Here is a 22,642-nt window from a genome sequence, read left to right on the forward strand (position 1 = left end):
ACATGATTTTGTTATTGTTATATTTCTTCCTAACATCAGTTTACAAAAACCCCTGAAACGTAGGTAAAAGTTCAACTCCATAATGACTTCAACACTCTCAGTTGATTTGAAGCATTAACAAGAAGGGCATTCATAAATGCTGTGCTTGCTGTGGTAGAGATCTGCAGGACAGTGGCCATGAAGGGAAGTAAAAAGTATTGTGCTACAATTTCACTGTGCCCTTTGCTTTGAGAGCTTGTCGTAATTCTGATTTCTTTGTATGGTGCATGGCCATCTGCAAAATGGAAATTAATAGGACCAAATGTGTTTGTTGTGAAACAATTTTTAGGAATCACAAACTGTAGTTTTTATTTAAAACTCAATGGGTAGCATTTATTGTACATGTTTGCTTTTTTTTAGTTTATTTGAAATATTTTTGTATTAGGCTACTATTTTATCAGCATTTGAATGTGCCCAAACTGACAAATCTGAAAAGAGGAACTATATTTTTAAAAATATTTTTATGTCTTATTGTGCATTTTGAAAATATTTTGTTTCTGAATTTTCTCCTCATCAGGAATGGGAAAAATCTGAATCAAAGCCTTTGGATTCAAATAAAAAACAGAAGCCTCCAACGCCTTCCTCAGGCAAAAAAGCCAAGAAAGAGAGCAAAAAGAAGAGATAGCTTACCAGAAGAGAGAAAGAATTAAAACAAGACATTTCTATGATAGTTCTGCTTTTGTATTAATTGTTCCTGAAAACGTACAAACTTTTTTGAAAATAAATCCATGCTGTTTATATGTATGATGGCCTTTCACAAAACTGTACTGCAGCTTCAACCTTAAGTTCACTTGCCTGCATCCTCTGTAAATTTTAAAATTACCAGGTTAGAACCAGCTTTGTAGTATTAGTTACTGTATCTAAAGCTACACATGAATCTTTCATTACCAAAAAAAGTTCTTTAATATTGCTGTGGACTATGGTCTCAGGAGAGCAGCACTTCTCCATATTTACGCACTACTTAAACACTACATAAATACTCCCTAAAAGTAAATAAGAATAAATATTTATAATCTTTCTTCCACAATGAGCCTGGAACCAGCTAGAAGTTCATATTAGTGTGCACCCCAAAACCATAGATAAAACTGAGCATTTTTACAATGCAGGAATGAGGGCTTCTTAAAACTCACAGAAAAATCTAAGTCCATAAATTTCACAATAGTTTTCCAGTTTCCTGGAAAGCTTCAGGACACCTTCTCCCTCTTTCACCACAAATGCCAGAATGCAATGTTGATAGCTATTTTGTTTTCTCACATACTCCTTCTTTGGGAATTTAGGGCTTGGATCTCTACTACCAGCCCAGCTGAGATTAGAAGGCTGAGTGAAAATGGTCTGTTAGTAATGAACAGCCAGACTTTAACATAAAACAACTGGGAACTTAGATAACAAATGTTTCTTGAGCAGCCCAGCAAAATTTGTGACCTGTGTTCCAAGTAAAGGTACTAAACTAAGACCACCAGAACCTTCCACCTTATCTTGCATATTTTGACGTCATCCATAAAATTGTAAATCAACTGGAGCAACTCTTTCCCTCCTCCAGCACAACTTTTTTTTTTAAAAAAAGCCTCCTGATGATGTGTTTAGAGCCATAAACTTATTGAGTAGATTGTTTCCAGTTGCCTTTACATTTTTATTGGGTGGCTCAGTGGTTAGCACTGCTGCTTCACAGTGCCAGGGACCCCGGTTCGATTCTGTCTGTGTGAAGTTTGCACATTCTCCCCGTGTCTGCATGGGCTTCCTCTGGGTGCTCTATGCTGGTCAGGTGAATTGACCATGCTAAATTGCCCATAGTGTTAGATGCATTAGTCAGAGGTAAATATAGGATAGGGGAATGGGTATGGGTGGGTTACCCTTCAGAGGGTTGGTGCGGATTTGTTGGGCCAAAGGGCCTGTTTTCATACTGTAGGGAATCTAATCATCAAGATTTCCAGTTTATTTTGTAGTAGAAGGTTATGGCACAATTGTTCATGTTTAGATCATAAATTATAATTACATCAAACACTATGTCAAAAATTCATTACTAAGTGACTGGAATGCTTTCCTTTGTATTTTCTAAAAGTCAAATAAAATGATTTTTTCTGTCAATAATATTTGCAGCATTTAGAGTGATGTGAATTTGGTGATCTGCTGAAATGGCCCCGTTCATTATATGAAGATTTATGGAATCCTTTCAGAATTAAGCTACTGTTCCCAGCCGTTAAATGTATTGAAATTAATATTTCTCATTTGTCAACAGCACACTTTACACACTTGTTAAATATAGATGAATTTTGTTACTGTTCTTCTTATTTTCTTTATACCAGGAATGTAAACAGTTGGTTTGCATTACCAGAATCTAGCTTTAAAATGTACGGAGCTATTCAGGGTACAAAGGATTTGTGAATCTGGACAGTAACAGCCAGATGTAACTATATATGAAAATTAATGCGTATTGTTAGTAAATATTTTGTATCTGGAATATTTGTATCAGGAATTTACACTTAAAGCTAGCAGTCTGAATTTGGTACCATAATGAAATTGTGTAGTGTAATCTGCAGAACTGAGTAATTCGATGGATTTTACTGGAATTCAGATTGTCTGTGGATTTATGCTTGTACAGATATGCAGTGCCTCACTTTGTTATTTGAAAACGGGAAAAATCTTTGCTTTCTCTGGAAAAAAATTAAGAAGTTGAGAAAATGCAGTTGGACTTTTATTGCAACCAGCACAAATTCAAGCCTGTTTTATTTTGCCCTCTATTGGGAATTTCCACAACATTCTTGAGAAACAGCTGAGCATTTGAATACCATGTTATCTTTCCAGATTTGCACAAACACATTCAAATTATTTCAGATCTATGTGAAAATAGCAGTAAATCTGAACTATAAAACGTGTTGAGAAATACATACTGGATCTTTCATTAAATTTTTATCATGCTTTTATTTTATTAATCTTGACCTTCTCCTTTCAAGCTGTCAGTAGAGAAGGCTGAAATAAATTGATGAATGTAAATTAATTGATTCTTAAATCTATATGAAATATAATTTATCATACTGCATACTACAAATGGAGGTAGGCTGATTTGAATTAGATTCTGGATTAGTGGTGCTGGAAGAGCACAGCAGTTCAGGCAGCATCCAAGGAGCAGTAAAATCGACGTTTCGGGCAAAAGCCCTTCATCATTCCTGATGAAGGGCTTTTGCCCAAAAGGTCGATTTTACTGCTCCTCGGATGCTGCCTGAACTGCTGTGCTCTTCCAGCACCACTAATCCAGAATCTGGTTTCCAGCATCCGCAGTCATTGTTTTTTACCTAGTTGATTTGAATTAGAATTAAATCTGACTGTAGGAGACTCAGTTTTATCGTAACTATGGTGAGATTTGAACCCAAATTTCCAAAGCTTAACCGAGTCTCTGATTGGATGACATTATCACTACACCATTACCTCTGTCCCAATTTACATGCTTTACAAGTATGACGTTTAACTTGGGGATTTAAATTCTTAAATGTCAGATAAAATGATGGTCAGAATCTTTTACCCCAGAGGTGAATTTTCTAATACTGGGGGGCATCCACTTAAGGTGAGAGGGGGAAGTTCAAAGGGGATGTGAGGGGCAAGTTTTTCCTAACACAGAGAGTGATAAGAGTCTGGAACGTGCTGCCATTAGTGATGGTGAAGGTAGATACGATAGGGACGGTTCAGGGACTTGTAGATAAGCACATGAATATGCAAAGAATGGACCAATGACAGGTGGAAGGGATTAGTTTAATTTGCCATCATGTTCATAGGCTGAAGGGTCCAATCCTGTGCTGTACTCTTCTATGACCTACAAAGAGGATCACCTGCTTGAGAAGCTGGTAAACAAACTTCCCATACCAATCAAAGGATAGCCAGTTTTAATAAGTTCAGAGTTGAAAGTTGGAAAATCTTAAGCAATGGGTGATCACTCTCTGGATGTCTTTGGCAGAGGCAGAATGTTTACAGTTGATTATTAGCATGGCTCCAAAACTCAAAAGATAAAACATTGTTTATTTACACATCAGTTTGGAAGGTAAGGCATGTTCTATGGAAATGAGTTAGCAGGGAGTCACTGATATGTTTTGGGCTTTATCTGAGTGTTCTCTCACAAACCAGCAACCCACTTAGGAGCAGCTTTGAAACTGACAGAGAAAACCTGCCAGGAATTACAGAACAGCTGGAAGAATGAAGGTTATAAGAAACGAAGAGACTCTTCTGATTTTAAAAGGCATAATGTGGAGGTGCCAGTGTTGGACTTGGATGGACAAAGTTAAAAAGTTACAACACCTTGGTTATAGTCCAACAGGTTTATTTGGAAGTACAAGCTTTCGAAGCACTGCTCCTTCATCCAGTAGCTAGTGGGGCAGGATCATAGGACACACAATTTACAGTAAAAGATCAAAGTGCCTACAACTGATGCAATTTATTGAACAAATCTCAATTGCTGTTAAGTCTTTAATCACTTAGAATGGGTTTCAGGTTTTGATTCATTAAGATGTAAATCCCAGAACTTCTTTCATTGTACTTCCAATCAACCTATTGGCCCATAACCAGGTGTTGTGATTTTTAATATTGATTTTAAAAGCCAATAGCGAGAATGCAAGTGAGGCCATGCTTGAGTTGAGGAATCCACAATTGAGAGACATTGAAGGGGAGTTGCAGAGTTTCTTATCTGATTGCTAGTAGAAGTATCCCATAAGATATTATACCTCTGAATAAGTGGAACACTAAATAGAAATTAATTTGAGAGAGTTGTGCATACTTTCATTCGGTTCCTAGAAAAGTAAAAGAACACTTGAGATCAGGGCAATGCATTGGGAACTCTTAGTGAAAGTTAAAGCACACAGATTGCTGTATCAGCATTTCTGCTGAGGGTTTTGAGTCTAAAGTACAGTACAATTATAGTGTTAATAGAACTTACTTTGTTTAATTCTTGAGTAGTAAAGTTATTTTTATTTAAAATATGAAACGATGATGTTTGGTCCTATCAGTTATTTACTGGGAATTGAATTTCTCTTCAAATGTTATTGGTCTCCATTGAGATCGTAATACAAACTTTTGGAATAAATGGTATAATGTGACAAAAATGCTTCATTTACTTTGCCTGTGCAGATACTGTAGAGTGTGTCAACTTATTGAAAGAAAAGTAATCGCTTCATGATTATAAAGCTGAACCTTCTGTTTATTATTACATTTTCTATCAAGATGGTTGTGCTGCAAAATTGTTGCTTATGTAGTCTTTACTAATTCTGTAGATATAAGGTTATTTTTGAATAGTACCCTTTTAAAATAATCTTCTTTCATTAAGTGCAGCTGTTCTATGAATTCTCAGGGACTGGGAGAGAAGAAAAATTTACTTCCTTGTTTTAAATGTGTTGATAAATAAACGGGTTGAGAATAGTCCCACATCATATGAGCAGAATTTGGAGGAGTGTTCAAATAAAATGCTTGTATTGAGTAGAATTCTGTACTGAACTGAACAAAGTTTAGGAAAGGAATGGAATCCAACAGAACTCTTACATCAACCATTGACAGTCACAAATATTGACAGAGACTACTTTATCACAACTGACTAGATCACTGATATTTCTGGTAAATGTGCCCAGGTGGTTTTTGTGACTGGTTTCTCAGGTTTGACAGCAGTGTAAACTCTAGTTAAAACTGAGCTGAATGTACAACAGGACAAAAGAATCCTTGCTACTAAAGTAGAAATAGACATGGATCAATTAAGTTAATATAAAGTTTGCTTTTGTTGATGTATTTTTGGCCAAACAGAGCCTACTGTGATATACAGTTATCATTGTTTAATAATGCTGTATTACAGAAGTTACCAGCAGTAACCTCAGCCAAGGGAAAGAAGTATTTTGGCACCAGCTGATGTAATTGCCATCACAGCTAATGAAAATATTCCATTCCTCTTAAAAATTGATCTAAACAGTTGCAATACCTGGGGAGTGAAAGCAATGCAAGACATTTTGAAAATGCATTTATTTTTATGTGCACGGGTGATGTTTCTATACAAGTACACTATGCAGTGTTACAATCCCTGAAGAGATTTATGACCTTTTTTAAAAAAGGTTTGTGGAATTTCCAGATAATAACTGAAAGAATAATACATCAATATTTCATGATTTTAGATGTTTAGAGTGACAGCTGACTAAAATAAATCTATTTACCAAACAGTCTTTTTAGCTATTCTGTAAATTGCAGATTGGAATATCTCCTAACTCCTAGCCTGAACCAAGGGAAAAATACTCTTGGAATACATTCATATTGTTCAGAATCAATTCAAAGTGATTCTTAGCTCTTGAGAGTTTATTCTAAATATTTTCTTCCTCAGTCTGGGAACATGCAATCTTTGAGCTGTCTTTCTCAGCAAGCCTTTCTTTTCGCAGACTCTCCCTCAAGCACAAACTAGTTTGATTCTTCCAATCCCACTTTAACTCCTATGAGTTTTGTCTTTTTCACCCAAGCACAAATTCCCACTTGTATTTCTTCGAGGCAATCCAGTGAAGCTTCTTTTGATTTTAGCTGAAACACTCGATCTTGAATCTAGATAGACTCAAAACTCTATCATGAACTTCGATAGCCTATAACTTCAATTTTTATAATTGCATTCGCAGATTTTTAAAAATATATCTAGCAGTGCTATCACACACATCAGCTTTTCTCATCACCAAATTACCTGCAGCATTTTTCAATGATTAAACACACCAATAAATCACCTATTTTCCCAATTGATCAATTTACATGCAAAGCCCATGAAGGACAATGCAAACCACCAATGAGGAAGGCAAGGGTAGGGAGAAAGGATGGAGGCTAATTCAAAATGGAGTTGGAAGGTGTGGCTTCCATTTATTCCTTCTCCATGACAATGTGAATCAAATGGCCATCGATGTCAGTGGAATTACTAATTGGCTATCTTTGAGAACTCAACTCTCTTTCATAGAATCATACAGCACAGAAACAGATTCCTTGCTCCAATTAGTCCATGCCAAACATAATCACAAACTAACCTCATCCCACCTGCCTGCTTCTGGTCCATATCCCTCCAAACTTTTCCTATTCATGTATTTGATCCAAGTATCTTTTAAACATTGCCCACATCTCTTCATTCCGTATGTGAATCACCTTCTCTTTAAAAACTTTGCCCCACATATCTTTTTTAAGTCTGTCTCCTTTCACATTAAAAATTTGTCCCCTAGTCTTGAAATCCCCCATCCTAGGGAAAAGATGCCTACCATTAACCCTATTTATACCCCTCATGATTTCATAAATAAAAGAATTATGTACCTGAACCCCTAGGTCTCTCTGTTCAACAACACTGCCCAAATTGTAGCAAATTTCCCTCCCATTAATTGTATAAGCCTGAGCCTTATTGTACCATAATGCAATACCTCGCATTTATCCAGACTGAACTCCATCTGCCACTCTTCAGCATATTGACCTATCTTATCAAAGTCCCTTTGTAATCTTAGAAAAACACCCTCACTGTTTACTATGCCACCCCCAATTTTGGTGTCAGCGGAAAATTTACTAACAATGCATTTTATATTCTCATCCAAATCATTTGCATAAATGGAGACCCAGAACCAATCCCTGTGGAACCTTGCTGGTGACAGGCTTCCAATCTGAAAAGCAACTCGCCACCATCACTCTCTGCCTCCAACCATTCAGCCAATTACATAGACCAGATCTAACAATTGAATTTCTAAATTGGAGGAAAGCTAATTTTGACAGTATTAAGCAAGAACTTTCAAAAGATGATTGGATGCAAATGTTCACAGGTAAAGAGATGGCTGGAAAATGGGAAGCCTTCAGAAATGAGATAATGAGAATCGAGAAACAATATATTCATGTTGGGGTGAAAGGAAAGGCTGGCAGGTATAGAGAATGCTGGATGACCAGAGAAATTGAGGATTTAGTTCAGAAAAAGAAGGAAGCATATGTCAAGTATAGACAGGAGAGATTGGGTGAATCCTTAGAGTATACAGGCAGTAGAGGAAACATAAGAGAGAAATCAGGAGGGCAAAAAGGTACAAGAGATAACTTTGGCAAATTGAGTTAAGGAGAATACTTTTTTTAAGAAAACATTAAGGACAAAAGGGTAACTAGGGAGAGAATAGGGTCCCTCAAAGATCAGCAAGGTGGCCTTTGTGTGGAGCTGCAGGAGATGGGGGAGATATTAAATGAGTATTTTGCATCAATATTTACTGTGCAAAAGGAAATGAAAAGTATAGAATGTGGGAAAAGAGATGGTGACATCACGATTTGAGAAGATTTGAGGTTCAGGTTGAGGTTTTGGATGTAGATTTGATCGTTGAACTGGAAGGTTCATTTTCAGATGTTTCGTCACCATACTAGGTTACATCTTCAGTGAGCCTCCGGACAAAGCACTGCTGGTGTTTCCTGCTTTCTATTTATATGTTTGGGTTTCCTTGGGTTGGCGATGTTATTTCCTGTGGTGATGTCATTTCTTATGGTGATGACATTTCCTGTTCTTTTTCTCAGGGGGTGGTAAATGGAATCCAAGTCAATGTGTTTGTTGTTAGAGTTGTTGCCAGACTACTCAGACCACTTGGCATCATGGTAGCCCACAAACCCAACAACACACTAAAACAGCAGCTAATGGACCTGAAAGATTCTATACAGACAACAAGCAAAACTAATGTCATTTACAGAATACTGTGCAAGAACTGTAACAAACACTACATTGGACAACCAGACAGAAAACTAGCCACCAGGATACGTGAACATCAACTAGCCACAAAACGACATGACCCTCTCTCACTAGTATCCTTACATACAGATGAGGAAGGACACCACTTCAACTGAGACACCATATCCATCCTAGAACAAGCTAAACAGAGACATCCACGAGAATTCCTAGAAGCATGATATTCCGACTGGAACTCGATCTTCAAACACATTGACTTGGATCCCATTTACCACCCTCCAAGAAAAAGAACAGGAAATGACATTACCAACCCAAGGAAACAAAAACATATAAATAGAAAGCAGGAAACACCAGCAGTGTTTCATCCAAAGGCTCACTGAAGATGTTACCTAGTATGGTGACAAAACATCAACGAGCAAACCTACATCCAGAGATGGTGACATCTTGAAAAATGTCCAAATTACAGAGGAGGAGGTGCTGGATGTCTTGAAACACATAAAGGTGGATAAATCCCCAGGACCTGATCAGGTGTTCCTGAGAACTCTGTGGGAAACTAGGGAAGTGGTTGCTGGCCCCCTTGCTGAGATATTTGTACCAAAGATCATCACAGGTAAAGTGGCAGAAGACTGGAGATTGGTAACGTGGCACCATTATTTATGAAAGGTGGTAAGGACAAGCCAGGAAACTATAGATCGGTGAGCCTGATATTGGTGGTGGGTATGTTGTTGGAGGGGAGGGACATGATTTACACATACTTGGAAAGGCAAGGACCGATTAGGGATAGTCAGCATGGTTTTGTGCATGATGAATTCATGTCTCACAAACTTGATTGAGTGTTTTGAAAAAGTAACAAAACAGATTGATGTGGGCAGAGCAGTAGATGTGATCTATATGGACTTCAATAAGGCATTCAACAAGGTTCCCCATGAGAGACTGGTTAGCAAGGTTAGATCTCATGGAATACAGGGAGAACTAGCCATTTGGATACAGAACTGGCTCAAAGGTAGAAGACAGAGAGTGGTGGTGGAGGGTTGTTTTTCAGACTGGAGGCCTGTGACCAGTGGAGTACCTCGAGGATCGGTGCTGGGTCCTCTACGTTTTGTCATTTATATAAATGGTTTGGATGTGAACATAGGAGGTACAGTTAGTAAGTTTGCAGATGACACCAAAATTGGAGGGGAAATGGACAGTGAAGAAGGTTACCTCAGATTACAACAGGATCTTGACCAGATGGGCCAGGAGGAGTGAGGAGATGGCTGAGGAGTGGCAGATGGAGTTAAATTTAGAGAAATGTGAGGTGCTGCATTTTGGGAAGCAAATCTTAGCAGGACTTATATACTTAATGGTAAGGTCCTAGGGACTGTTGCTGAATAAAGAGACCTTGGAGTGCGGGTTTATAACTCCTTGAAAGTGGAGTCGCAGGTAGATAGGATAGTGAAGAAGGCGTTTGGTATGCTTTCCTTTATTGGCCAGAAAATTGAGTACAGGAGGTGGGAGGTCATGTTGTGGCTGTACTGTTGGAATATTGCATGAGAGTACTGAGAATAGGAGTCGGAAGGTCATGTTGTGGCTGTACAGAACGTTGGTTAGGCCACGTTTGGAATATTGCGTGCAATTCAGATCTCCTTCCTATCGCAAGGATGTTGTGAAACTTGAAAGGGTTCAGAAAAGATTTACAAGGATGTTGCCAGGTTTGGAGGATTTGAGCTAAAGGGAGAGGCTGAATAGGCTAGGGCTGTTTTCCCTGGACCGTTGGAGGCTGAGGGGTGGCATTATAGAGGTTTACAAAATTATGAGGGGCTCTCCTGAGGTGGTGGAGTCCAGAACTAGAGGACATAGGTTTACAGTGAGAGGGGAAAGATATAAAAGGGACCTAAGGGGCAACGTTTTCACGCGGAGGGTGATGCATGTATGGAATGAGCTGCCAGAGGAAGTAGTAAAGGCTAGTACAATTGCAGCATTTAAAAGGTATCTGGATGGGTATATGAATAGGAAGGGTTTATGGGCCGAGTGCTGGCAAATGGGACTAGATTAGGTTGGGATGTCTGGTTGGCATGGATGAGTTGGACCAAAGGGTATGTTTCCATGCTGTACATCACTTAACTCTATGACTCGACTTATCCAATTGGCAAACTCTCTGAATCTCACCTTGGAACTAAATGGACAGTTTGATGTGCAACTGTTTTGAAGCTGATGTGTTCAAATCCCACATGGCTTTGGAGACTTTTGGCCTCCGTTGTTAACACATAGCCTGCTGCCATTAGCAGTAAGTAATATCTTCTTTGGAGTTAAATAATGTAAGCCTTCCTTTAATCCCTAACAATAAAATGATCCAGGAATAGTATCAGTCAGACTGCAGAACAAAGCTGAAAAATGTGTTGCTGGAAAAGCGCAGCAGGTCAGGCAGCATCCAAGGAGCAGGAAAATCGACGTTTTGGGCATAAGCCCTTCTTCAGGATTCTCCTGCTCCTTGGATGCTGCCTGACCTGCTGCGCTTTTCCAGCAACATACTTTTCAGCTCTGATCTCCAGCATCTGCAGTCCTTACTTTCTCCTAGACTGCAGAACAATCACATAATCACCTTCACCTCACCATAATTTTAAGACACAGTTCCAAAACATAACTATCTTATAAACCTCATATTTATAACACCAGATTAGTACTACCATTATTCATGTCCTTCCTTTAGTTAAGCATAGGATGCCTGGGAACATATGGTCAAATTGCAGTGTACTGTTAACATCTTCATTACTAAAGATGTGATAGTTTCTCTGATGATTATTCTTTGCAGATATGTGCAGTTGAAGGTATCCAGTTTTCCTAGAGAACTCAAAAGGTTGAAATGATTCTGGGTAATCCAAGACAGAGGATGGAAAAAATGGTGGCTGTAAGAGCTGGTCCTTTTTGAGGTATTTTAGGTGTTGGAGGTGATTTCCTCAAATTCCAGGATCAACAATTGCTGTTTTATATGCTGTTGCATTGTTTTGGAACTTTGGAGAATAAAGAGTCGAACCATAGCACTTTTAAAAGGGAGAAGGACAGACAAAAACAGTAAGCACATGGTCAGTGAGGGAGAAAGAGAGTAGGAAACCCACACTGCTAACCGATACAGCAGTGAGTCTGCGCAGTTACTGCCTTTGCTGTTTGAATTCATATATCGCTGGACATCGGAGTGCATCTGGGAAAATTAACAATCAGTGAAATTCATAACTGATCTTGGAGGAACCTGTGTTGAAAAGCTCACAGCACAGAAACAGATAGTGCATTTTTTTAATGTGTAACCTTGCTGTTAGTTTACAGTAGTAAGTAGATGGGTTGTTTTGTGATTATATGTTTTATTGAAATCTGTTTCTTGATTACATTTTAAAAATACCATCTGAAAGTACTAAGTTAGTCTGGAGCACTCTTTTTAGAGCAAACCAATGGTGCTATTTTCTGGGTGTGGCGATTGTGAAGGAGCAAAGGTGGCCTTTAGTGGAGTGATATGCACTTCCTATCGGATGTGGGAGTTTAGGGAGAGTTTACATGCTACTAAGGAGTATGGCTGCAGGAAGTGTGTTTGGTTGCGAATCGTATGAGATTGAATGAATTGGTTGGAATGACAGTTACAGGAAATGAGGAATTTACAAGAGCTAGGGAGTGTGATGGATGGCAGTTATAGGACGGGAGAAAAGCAACAGATACAGTCACATAGATGAGTTAACTCCAGCAAAGGTAAGAGCGGTAGGCAGGTTGTGCAGGAATGTACTGTGGCTATCCCCATCTCAAGCAAGTGCGCTGTCTTGGAAACTGTAGATGGAGACGGAGCGTGAACAGCCAAGTTTCTGGTATTGAGCCTAACTCTAATGTAATGCAGTACAGCAGGTTCAAAGTGATTGATTATGATAAGGGATTCTCTAGACAGAGACACAGGCAGATGTTTCTGTGGCCAGCAGTGAAAAATCAGAATGGTGTTTGTCTCCCTGGTGCCAGGATCAAGGATGCCTCAGAGAGGGTGAAGAGAGGGGGAGCGAGACCATCAGGGGGTAATTGTATACATTGGAACCAGTGAAATAGGAAGGGAAAAGGATGAGATTCTGAAGGGAGAATATAGAAAGTTGGAATTTAAAAAGGAGGTCCTCAAGGATTACTCCCAGTGCTACGAACTAGTGAGGGCAGGAATAGGAGGATAGAGCAGATGAATGCATGGCTGAGGAGCTGGTGTATGGGAGAAGGGTTCACATTTTTGGATCATTGGAATCTCTTCTGGGGTAGAAGTGACCTGTACAAGAAGGATGGATTGCACATGAATTGGAAGAGAACTAATATGCTGACAGGGAGATTTGCTAGAGCTGCTCAGGAGGATTCAAACAAGTAAGATAGGGGAGTGGGAGCCATTGAAATAGTGAGGAAAGAGATCAATCTGAGACTGGTACAGTTAGGGAAAGGAGCAAGTCAACGAGTCAGAGCTGGAAGGAACAAAGCAGAGAATGAGGTAGAATTGATAAATTAAACTGCATTTATTTTGATACAAGAGGCCTAATAGGGAAGGCAGATGAACTCAGAGCATGGTTGGGAACGTGAGACTGGGATATCCTAGCAATTACAGAAACATGGCTCAGAGATGGACAGGACTGACATGACTGTTCCAGGATACAAATGCTACAGGAAGGATAAAAAGGGAGGCAAGAGAGGAGGGGGAGTGACGTTTTTAATAAGGGATAGCATTACAGCCATACTTAGGGAGGATATTCCTGGGAATATATCCAGGGAGGTTATTTGGGTGGAACTGAGAAATAGGAAAGGGTTGATCACCTTCTTGGGATTGTATTATAGACACCTTCATAGTTAGCTGGAAATTGAGAAACAAATTTGGAAGGAGATTTCAGTTATCTGTAAGAATAATAGGGTAGTTTTGGTAGGGGATTTTAACTTTCTGAACATAAACTGGGACTGAGTCAAGAGTGTAGTGCTTGAAAGGCACAGCAGGTAAGGCAGCATCCGAGGAGCAGGAGAATCGACAAGCCCTTCATCAGGAATTAGCTTGTGGGCCGGAGTGGGGGAGGGGGAAGGGTGCTGAGACGTAAAAAGGAAGGGGGTGGGGTTGGGGCACAGTAGCTGTGAATGTGATAGGTAGATGAAGGTAGGGGGGTGAAGATGATAGGTTGGAGAGGAGGGTGAAATGAATAGGTGGGAAGGAAGATGGACAAGTCAAGAGGGCAGCGCTGGGTTGGAGGCTTGGTACTGAGATAAGATGGGGGAGGGGAAATGAGGAAACTGGCGAAATCCACATTGATCCTATGTGGTTGCATGGTCCGAAGGTGGAAGATGAGGTGTTCTTCCTCCAGGCGTAGGGTAGTTGGGGTTTGGTGGAGGCCCAGGACCTGCATGTCCTTGATGAGGTGGAAGGGGGAGTTGAAGTGTTCTGCCATGGGGCAGTGGGGTTTGTTGGTGCAGATGTCCCAGAGATGTTCTCTGAAATGATTCACAAGTTGCGTCCTGTCTCCCCGAGGTAGAGGAGACCACATCGGGTGCAACAACTTCAGTAGATGACGTGTGTGGAAGCACAAGTAACGTTCTGTCAGATGTGGAAGGATCCATTGGGACCTTGGACGGAGGTGAGGGGAGTAATGTAGGCACAGCTTTTGCACTTCTTGTGTTAGCAGGGAAAGGTGCTTGGAGTGGGGTGTGGGCTGGTTGGGGGGTGGGGGGTGGCCATGGATCTGACAAGGGAGTCACAGAGGGAATGGTCTCTCTGAAACACAGATAGGGATGGGGAGGGAGATACATCCCTAGTGGTGAGCTCTGTTTTAGGTGGTGCAAGTGGCAGAGGATGATGCCTTGTATCCAGAGGTTGGTGGAGTGGAGAGGACCAGGGGAGTTCTGTCAGTGTTGTGTTGGGAGGGGTGAGGTCCAAGGGTGAAGGTACGCTGGAGGGCATTGTAGACCACATGGGAGGGGAAATTGTGGTCTTTGAAGAAAGAGGCCATCTGGTGTGTTATATGGTGGAACTGGTCCTCCTGGGAGCAGATATGGCAGAGGCGGAGGAATTGGGAGTAAGAGATAGCATTTTTACAGGAAGCAGGGTGGGAGGAGGTGTAGTCCAGGTAGCTGTGGGATTGGTGGGTTTGTAGTAGATGTCCATGGTTAGTCAGTCGCAGCCTCCAATCTCATGTTGTACAAAGACCATTTGTGAGAACTATATATCAGGTATATAATATAATGATACTGAAAACCTTGTCTTGTATTCCATTCCTTTGACTGATAATCCTCTTCATTATTTGGTATAACACTTCCTGCTTTTTACATAAAAAAAACATTCGTTTGGCATAAATTTGTACCTATTGTGGTATTTACAAATGGGACGTGTATTCCCGGCTACTGGACAACCTGTTGCAATGGTTTAATATATAATTGTTATGATACCTTGACAAATAAAGACATTGGCTCCTTCTACCTTCTCAATTAAGCTTATATGATCTTCATTACTTTAGAGGTAATGGCTTTTTAAGGACCTGCACTTATTTGTTAGCGCTTGCTTCTAATACATGACCTTTGCCTACCACTATAAAGTCACTGGTTATTTCTTTCCTAGCTCACCAACTCATTTAAAACAATTTGGCTTTTAAGTGACCAAAATTTCCTTTGACTGAGAGTCACAGATAAATAGCTGACAGCCATGTTACCTCTTGACAGTTTCTTTTGGTTGAAGTGACTTCCTTATAGAGTCTGAAGCTTTGTGAACATCAGACTGGTACAGGAGCAATAATATGCAGATAGGTGCTATTGTCACTACTGCATCAACAATCCATGAAGTGCATGTTGAGAGTAACTCATAATAGTGGCTTCCTTTTTTGATGTGACTGGCAATTCACAAATTGCCTGACTCTTAAGTACCTGTAGGACTAATAGCTATAATATACTGTGTTCATCTTGTAAAAGGCACTTTGCCTTCAGAACCTGCTGAGACCTCAATCATTGAAGCAGAAGTGCTTGATTTCCCTTTTCAACAACTTCTGTATACGGATGCACAATGCTGCTGTTGGAAATACTGCCCATGATTGTATCAGATATTTTACTTCTAAGTTGTGAATGTATGTCCACATTCCTCTCTCCTCATATCCCACTGTTTTAACAAGCCTGAGTTTGGATAGGGGACGGTTGGATGCTGCAAAGGAGGGGACTGAAATACAAAAGTAGAGTCAAGTTTAAGTCAAGTCCCCAGGACAGGCAATCATTTTAACTGCAGACCTTACAAAGGCCCTCATAGTATCAAACCCATTAACAACAGTTACTGGCAAGGATCCTAGCCATATGAGGCTCAGTTAAGTGTGAGAAGTTTTTTTTTTTAAATCTTGTTCTGTGTGAAACAGGAGGAACAAATATCCAGAATATCAGCCTGACTCTTTGGGAATTTTGACTTGCAGCTGTCAGTAGTCACTTCATTTCAGGCGATGTCATAGTTGCGGCTGCAAATAAGTTGTCAGGGATTCTAGGTAGCATTGCCAACTCTGGGAGGTTTCCTCACAACCTGTTGGCCACAAACCTGCTGCCTCCCTCTGTGGTCCTGCTATTGGTCACCCAATAGCTCCATCCTTGTAGTGCACCACTTTTCCACATTAACTAGAACACCCAATCTTGACTGTCAAATGACATATTAAAAGAAGGTTAATGTTTAAAACAAATGAAAAATACTTTTTGAACCATGTCTATGATTTGTCTCTGAATGGCTAGCATCAATATCCTAGAGATTAATCATCAATTTCGGGAGAATCCAGGACAAATCTAGAAGGCTGGCTAATCTAGTTCTTGGTCCAGAGTGTGGTGTTGGAAAAGCACAGCAGGTCCAGCAGCATTCGAGGACCAGGAAAATCGACATTTCGGGTATAAGCCCTTCATCAGGAATGGCTCTGATCTCCAGCAACTGCAGTCCTCACTTTCTCCCAGTCTAGTTCTTGCCCATGTGACACAAAAAGACCTATAGCTGTTCAAGCATAGATTCTTATGGAATTGTCAAGAGGTATAACGCTTACAAATACAAATTTTATATTAATAAGAAACCAAGGCAAAAAAGCAAAACAATGCATATATAAAAATATTCTTAAAAGAATAGTTTGTGACAGGCTAGTTATGCCTAAATGACCTCTACTCATTGTTCTCAATCTGAATGTAACACTTGATATGGTGCCATCCTTCTCCAAAACCTGTAGTGCATTGTCCACCTGTAAGTGCAGCTGTCTTTGCCTCATTCCATTCTTATCTATCCAGTGTCTTGCTCTAAAGCCCATATCATCACCTCTGGCATCCACCTTTCCTTGGCTCTTTGTTTTTCTAATTTATGTGCCACTATATTATAGCCATTGGTAACTATTCAAAAACACAATATCAGATGATATGCATGATATTCTAACTTGCCACTACCATCCATGCTCGCTGATCTGTTGTTTGACATCCATGAGTGGATGAGTAAAAATGTCCTTCAATGCAACTTGTGAGGAACAAAGCCATTATCTTGGATCCAGCTGAGCCATCAGCCTATTCCTATTAGCATCTAGATTAGAGTGGTGCTGGAAAAGCATAGCAGGTCAGGCAGCATCCGAGGAGCAGGAAAATCGACATTTCGGGCAAAAGCCCTTCATCAGGAATAGATTTATTCCTGATGAAGGGCTTTTGCCCGAAACGTCGATTTTCCTGCTCCTCGGATGCTGCCTGACCTGCTGTGCTTTTCTAGCACCACTCTAATCTAGGCTCTGGCTTCCAGCATTTGCAGTCCTTGTTTTTACCAGTCCTATTAGCTACTGCCTGGAGATCAAACAAATGGTTCTCAATCTTGAGCCTTGTTTGGGCAGGACTAAAGCTTCTTACTCCATATTCTCTCCAGGACTAAGAGAGTATGCATCCACCTCTGTAACATCACCCATTTCTGCTACTGCCCTAATAAAGCTGAAAAAATTCCTCACGAAACTGAAACATTGGGTTGGATTTATGCTCCCCCCCGCCCCCCACAACAACCAGCCAGCCTGTTCACTGCCATCCTGTCAGAAATTTTACGGAAGGAGTGGTTAGGAAGCTCATATGTCTATTGAGGCCAAGCAGCCACTTAATGGTCACTAAGGGCCTCATCCAAACCATGACCTGTATTTTACCTGCATTAGAACAAGACCCATACCATCCAAAAAGGCCAATGGCTTTATATGTGGTGTTTCTCTGGATTTAACCCTTTCAGTGAATCAGGCCCAGAGGAGCACCCTGACCCTGCCTGACCTCCTTAGTGTGAGTAGTCTCATTGTCACCACCATTTCCATCTTGTGCAGATGTTAGCCTATTAGATTGGCCAACAGCTCTCTAATTTGGGACTTCCGCCTGGGACAGGGGCAGAAGGCTTGTCGTAAACCAGTTAATTCGGCTTACAGTGATATATTGCTTTAGGGCAGCTGTCAAGATTGGGCCACCTTTTTAGCTGGTAGGAGAGTAGTGGGGCCCACAGTGCCTTGTAAAATTCAGCCCATTAGCACTGATGCTGCCTGAGTATTTCCAGCATTTTCTGTTTTAATTTTAGATTTCTTGTATCTGCAGGTTTTCGCTTTAATATTAGTTTTAAAATCAGTATGATCTCATTGCTGCTGGTGCAATCTTGCTGTGCCTAATTTGTCTCTTCCATTCCTGTACCATTACGACACGTTACAACTACTTAGTTGACTGCACAACATTTTGGTATTCCTAAGATTATAAAAGATGCTAAGTAGGTGCATGAATAAATGGATCCATTGATTATTTTTTAAAACTGTGGACTTGGCAAAAATACCTTCAAAAATAGGAGGAGTAAGGAACTGATGATACCTTGTGGGTATGGAAAATATGGAATCACCTCTGGGAGGACATTTAGAGGCAACTTGGAATAGCTTGCACTGGATGGTAAACGAGTGGCAGCAGGTGAGTTAGCTATTTTCATTCACTTCATTTTCTTTTATTAAAGTCAAGGAAATTGGGAGATGTTTAAAATATACAACTGATCCATTGTACTTGCGTCCTGGTTTAAACACAACTGTAGACTGTGAAAGAGGAAAGGACTCAAAACTTAAACCGGATAGGTAGCACACGAGATTTTTGAGCACTTTTCACTCCTCAAAAGGGAAGAAATCCCACTATTGTGTATCTCACTCTGTCTGAAATTCAATCTCTATTACACAACCATTCTACTGGTATCCTACTTTTTGTATTTGTAATGTGAAAGGGATGTTCACATTTTTAGCTCTAAATATTATGAAAGATAATACTGTAATAGGTTTCTGAGTGGATTGGCAATTTACTGTGGGACTGCAGAAACAAGCTGTATGAGTGCAGACTGTTCATGCTAAATGGCCCTCTGCAGTGAGAAGCAAACATGACAGCTTGACGTGAGTATTTTAACTGGAGGTCAGAATATCAAAGGTTTCCTTGATTGTGTTTATTTCTGTGATGTGGCTGCATTTGCTTCTTATGGATCTGAAGAATGAAAAGCAGGTTATCATTACAGCCAATCAAAATAATATAGGCACCAGCAGAAATTGACCGTTTTCTCTGTGGAATCCACTTTATGCCAACCTCACCAATATATATTGGAATAACAATTTTCCAATTGTGAAGTGTACTTTTAAAACAGCTATCACCACACAGAAAATAACCCTCAGTTCTCCCTGCATCAATAAACTTAATGAAATGTTTGTACACTGGGTCTGCGAAAGTGAAGTTAGAGACAAAAGCTGGATATAGTGTCCACGCCAATCATTTTTGCTGGTTTAATTGGGGCAGAAGCTTCTTGAGCTGTCAGTCTATCTGAGACTGCATCAGTAAATCAAGAATTATATGACCAGATCAGTAAATGGAGATGTGATTATTTTTCTCATAGAAGTCTTAAAATGTGCTTTATTTCCTCATTGCGAATAATTTTACACCTGAAATATATTTTTACAGCAATTGTTTTATCATGTGAAGAATCGGCATTGTTCACAAAAGAAGCTGTGTCAACTCTTCCACAAATTATTCTTTTTTTTATTTAAATGAGAAGACTCAGGACTGAATCTACCATTTTCTTGATATGTTTATATTAATTTTGTTTTAATGTGTGAAGAACCTTGGATTATTCACAACAGAATTCATGGTCACTTATTCACAAATAATTCTTATTTTTTTCTTTATAATGAAAGATTCAGGGCTAAATCTTATGTTTTCTTGGTTATGGCTGAATTGCATCAGGTTTTTGGAAAGTTTTACTGTGACACTTAGCGAGTTCTGTCATTGTATCTTACCAAACTCACTGCAGTAATTATTTGTCCCTTACCCATGTCCAATTCCAGCTCATCTTACCTCATGTAGTTCCCTGAATAACTTACCACACAGCAAATACCCTGGAATTCACCAGCATTCCTTGTGCCCATGCCACCTTTAAAAGACCATTGTGAACCTGGACATTTCTGACATTTGCCATAAACGTGACAGAGATGGGGAACTTGATGCCAAGATATGTGGACAGGTCCTACTGAATGGGGCTGTGCACGGACGTGACTTCCTCTTCCTCCAGAACCAGCAACAGGGGCCACGACATGAAACCATGCCTGCCTGGTCCAAGGTTACCACCTGGGTCAGTTCAGTCTTAGACATATGAAGGAAAGCCCAGCACTGTAGGAAGAAGGCCAATGTCCTTTTTCACTTCGCCAGTGTAAGTGTGTCACCATCTTCTCTCCAATACCTCACATTCACTGCATTTCTGCCACTGCACCCAACTCCCAGCAAGGCTCATGATCTACCACTCTCACTACTGCTTGCAATATCTTCTTTCACTCACTGTCATCCAACCCAACCCTGGCACCACTGAACCTGCATGCCCTCTCTGCTACCTAATCCTTCGCTCAAGACACCTCCCCACCTGCACCAAAAGTAATTGTTGCACCAATTCCTTTCATCTCTCTAAATGCCTGCCTTTCTTTCCTTCCAGGGAGAAAGCATGCCACAGGACAGAATGGCTCAAGGCAGGTGGTGGGCTGCCCAGCATTCAGCTCCTAACTCCTTATGTGGACAGCATTCTGACTCAGACCACCCGAAGTGGATGATTTACATTTCCCAGCCCCTGGACTGGTATGGGAGCCGGCCCTTGCCTTACTACGCCAGGACCCTTTGACGAAAGACTACTCCACTTGTTTAACTGAAGACTGGAATCAGCCATGGCAAGCTTCCTTCCTTTTCAGCTGTGCTAAACAGCAATGCAAGTAATGTGAGCCCAGAGATGCACATTGGTCCAATTCATGAGCTGGGTGCATGTTCCTGGGTGCACGTTGTCCTTGCTAAAGCATTACCAAGTAAGTTGCCTGTGCAGCCCAAGATGTAGCAGTGAAGTCATAGAATCATAGAGATGTACAGCATGGAAACAGACCCTTCGGTCCAACTCTTCCACGCCAACCAGATAACCTAAATTGATCTAGTCCCATTTGCACTTGGCCCACATCATTCTCTATTCATGAATCCTTCCAGATGCCTTTTAAATATTGCAATTGTACCAGCCTCCACCACTTCCTCTGGCAGCTCATTCCATGCAGAAGTGGATTGGATTAAGGTTTGGCACATATCAGTTACCAATGTCGATGGATTTAGGGTGTATGTAGCTGGTGCTCATGGACATGCTGGTGTTCTATGTGCAACATGGGGGTCGTTCAGGGCAAGCTGTGAGCTGAATTTTTCCAGGTACTCACTCAAGATTCCATGTCAAATGTTTTCAACATCTACCTTGTTTGATGAGTTTGGTATGATAGAAGACTAAATATTAACAAGACAAGTTGAGCAGTCAAGCATTTGCAAGCAATGACCCCACTAATTGGCAACTCGCTGCTACTAGCAAGAAACCTACCATGCTGTTTATGGAAAGGATAGAAGAAGGCACAAGTTACACCTGATGCCAAGGTGGGCCTTATTGGACCTCTCCTTGAATTCCCCCACAAATCTCCACCATAGCCCATTTTGCACAGATTCATATAAGACTTCACCCTCAGTTCTGTGATTAGAGAAGCCTCTATGTACTATTACAGTGAAGAAGGTTAAGGCATGAATCCACAGAAAGTGTTTAACATTGTAAGGAATCTTAAAAGAGGATATAAAGAAAAACTTACCACTGTATGGTGGTTTGGCAAAAAATTAAGGTTAATTGTGACTGACATGAGATGTAAAGAAATGTCTTTATGCAGTCAGTTATATGATTCTATGAATATTACTTTTGGTGTGAATCTAATTCAGATGTCAGTCATTGTTGCAGATTTACCAGCCATAACTGTCATGTAAATAGAACGTATCATAAAGTTATGCATATGTTTGGTCCATGGTATATTGCTTTCTTGATGGTGTAAACAATACATTATATTTCTCATACTATCTCCATTTTTTTTCTCATACTTATCTTAAACATAATGTGATATAGTGTCAACTTTTTAATGACTTTGGCTACATTCCTAGATGAGGATACTAGACCACAAATCAATGGTTCCATCAAGGCAGCATAATGTTCTGCAAAGTGCCTGCCAATAATTTTGCCAAAACTGTCTGAGTGAGTAGAAGTTTTTTTTGGGGCTGTAGTGATTGGCAACTAATCTGCTGGTGATGTTAGGATTCTCTCCTCCTAGGTAAAAATGAGGACTGCAGATGCTGAAAACCAGAGTCTAGATTAGAGTGGTGCTGGAAAAGCACAGCGGTTCAGGCAGCATCCGAGGAGCAGTAAAATCGACGTTTCGGACAAAAGCTCTTCATCAGGAATACAGGCAGAGAGCCTGAAGGGTGGAGAGATAAGTGAGAGGAGGGTGAGGGTGGGGAGAAAGTAACAGAGAGTACAATAAGTGAGTGGAGGAGGGGATGAAGGTGATAGGTGAAAAAGAAGATAGGCAGGTAGGACAAGTCATGGGGACAGTGCTGAGCTGGAAGTTTGGAACT

The 22,642-nt window shown here is 40.4% G+C and overlaps 1 protein-coding gene across 4 annotated transcripts in view; it reads left to right on the forward strand.

Annotated features, from left to right (window-relative positions):
• The window catches only part of manbal (mannosidase beta like), a 69,071-nt gene extending 47,943 nt beyond the window's left edge, over positions 1 to 21,128 (forward strand). For 3 of the 4 annotated variants that reach the window (XM_043710608.1, XM_043710610.1, XM_043710606.1), the window contains exon 3: positions 20,667 to 21,128. In XM_043710608.1, coding sequence (XP_043566543.1) covers positions 20,667 to 20,849 — 183 coding nt within the window. In that variant the 3' untranslated portion in view covers positions 20,850 to 21,128. Of the gene's footprint in view, positions 1 to 556; positions 1,594 to 20,666 lie in introns of those variants that run through there. The other variant, XM_043710607.1, reaches the window with a different exon arrangement.
• Positions 21,129 to 22,642: the final 1,514 nt, after the last annotated feature.

Source organism: Chiloscyllium plagiosum, chromosome 20 (assembly GCF_004010195.1).
Source record: "Chiloscyllium plagiosum isolate BGI_BamShark_2017 chromosome 20, ASM401019v2, whole genome shotgun sequence".
NCBI classification, from domain to species: Eukaryota; Metazoa; Chordata; class Chondrichthyes; order Orectolobiformes; family Hemiscylliidae; genus Chiloscyllium; species Chiloscyllium plagiosum.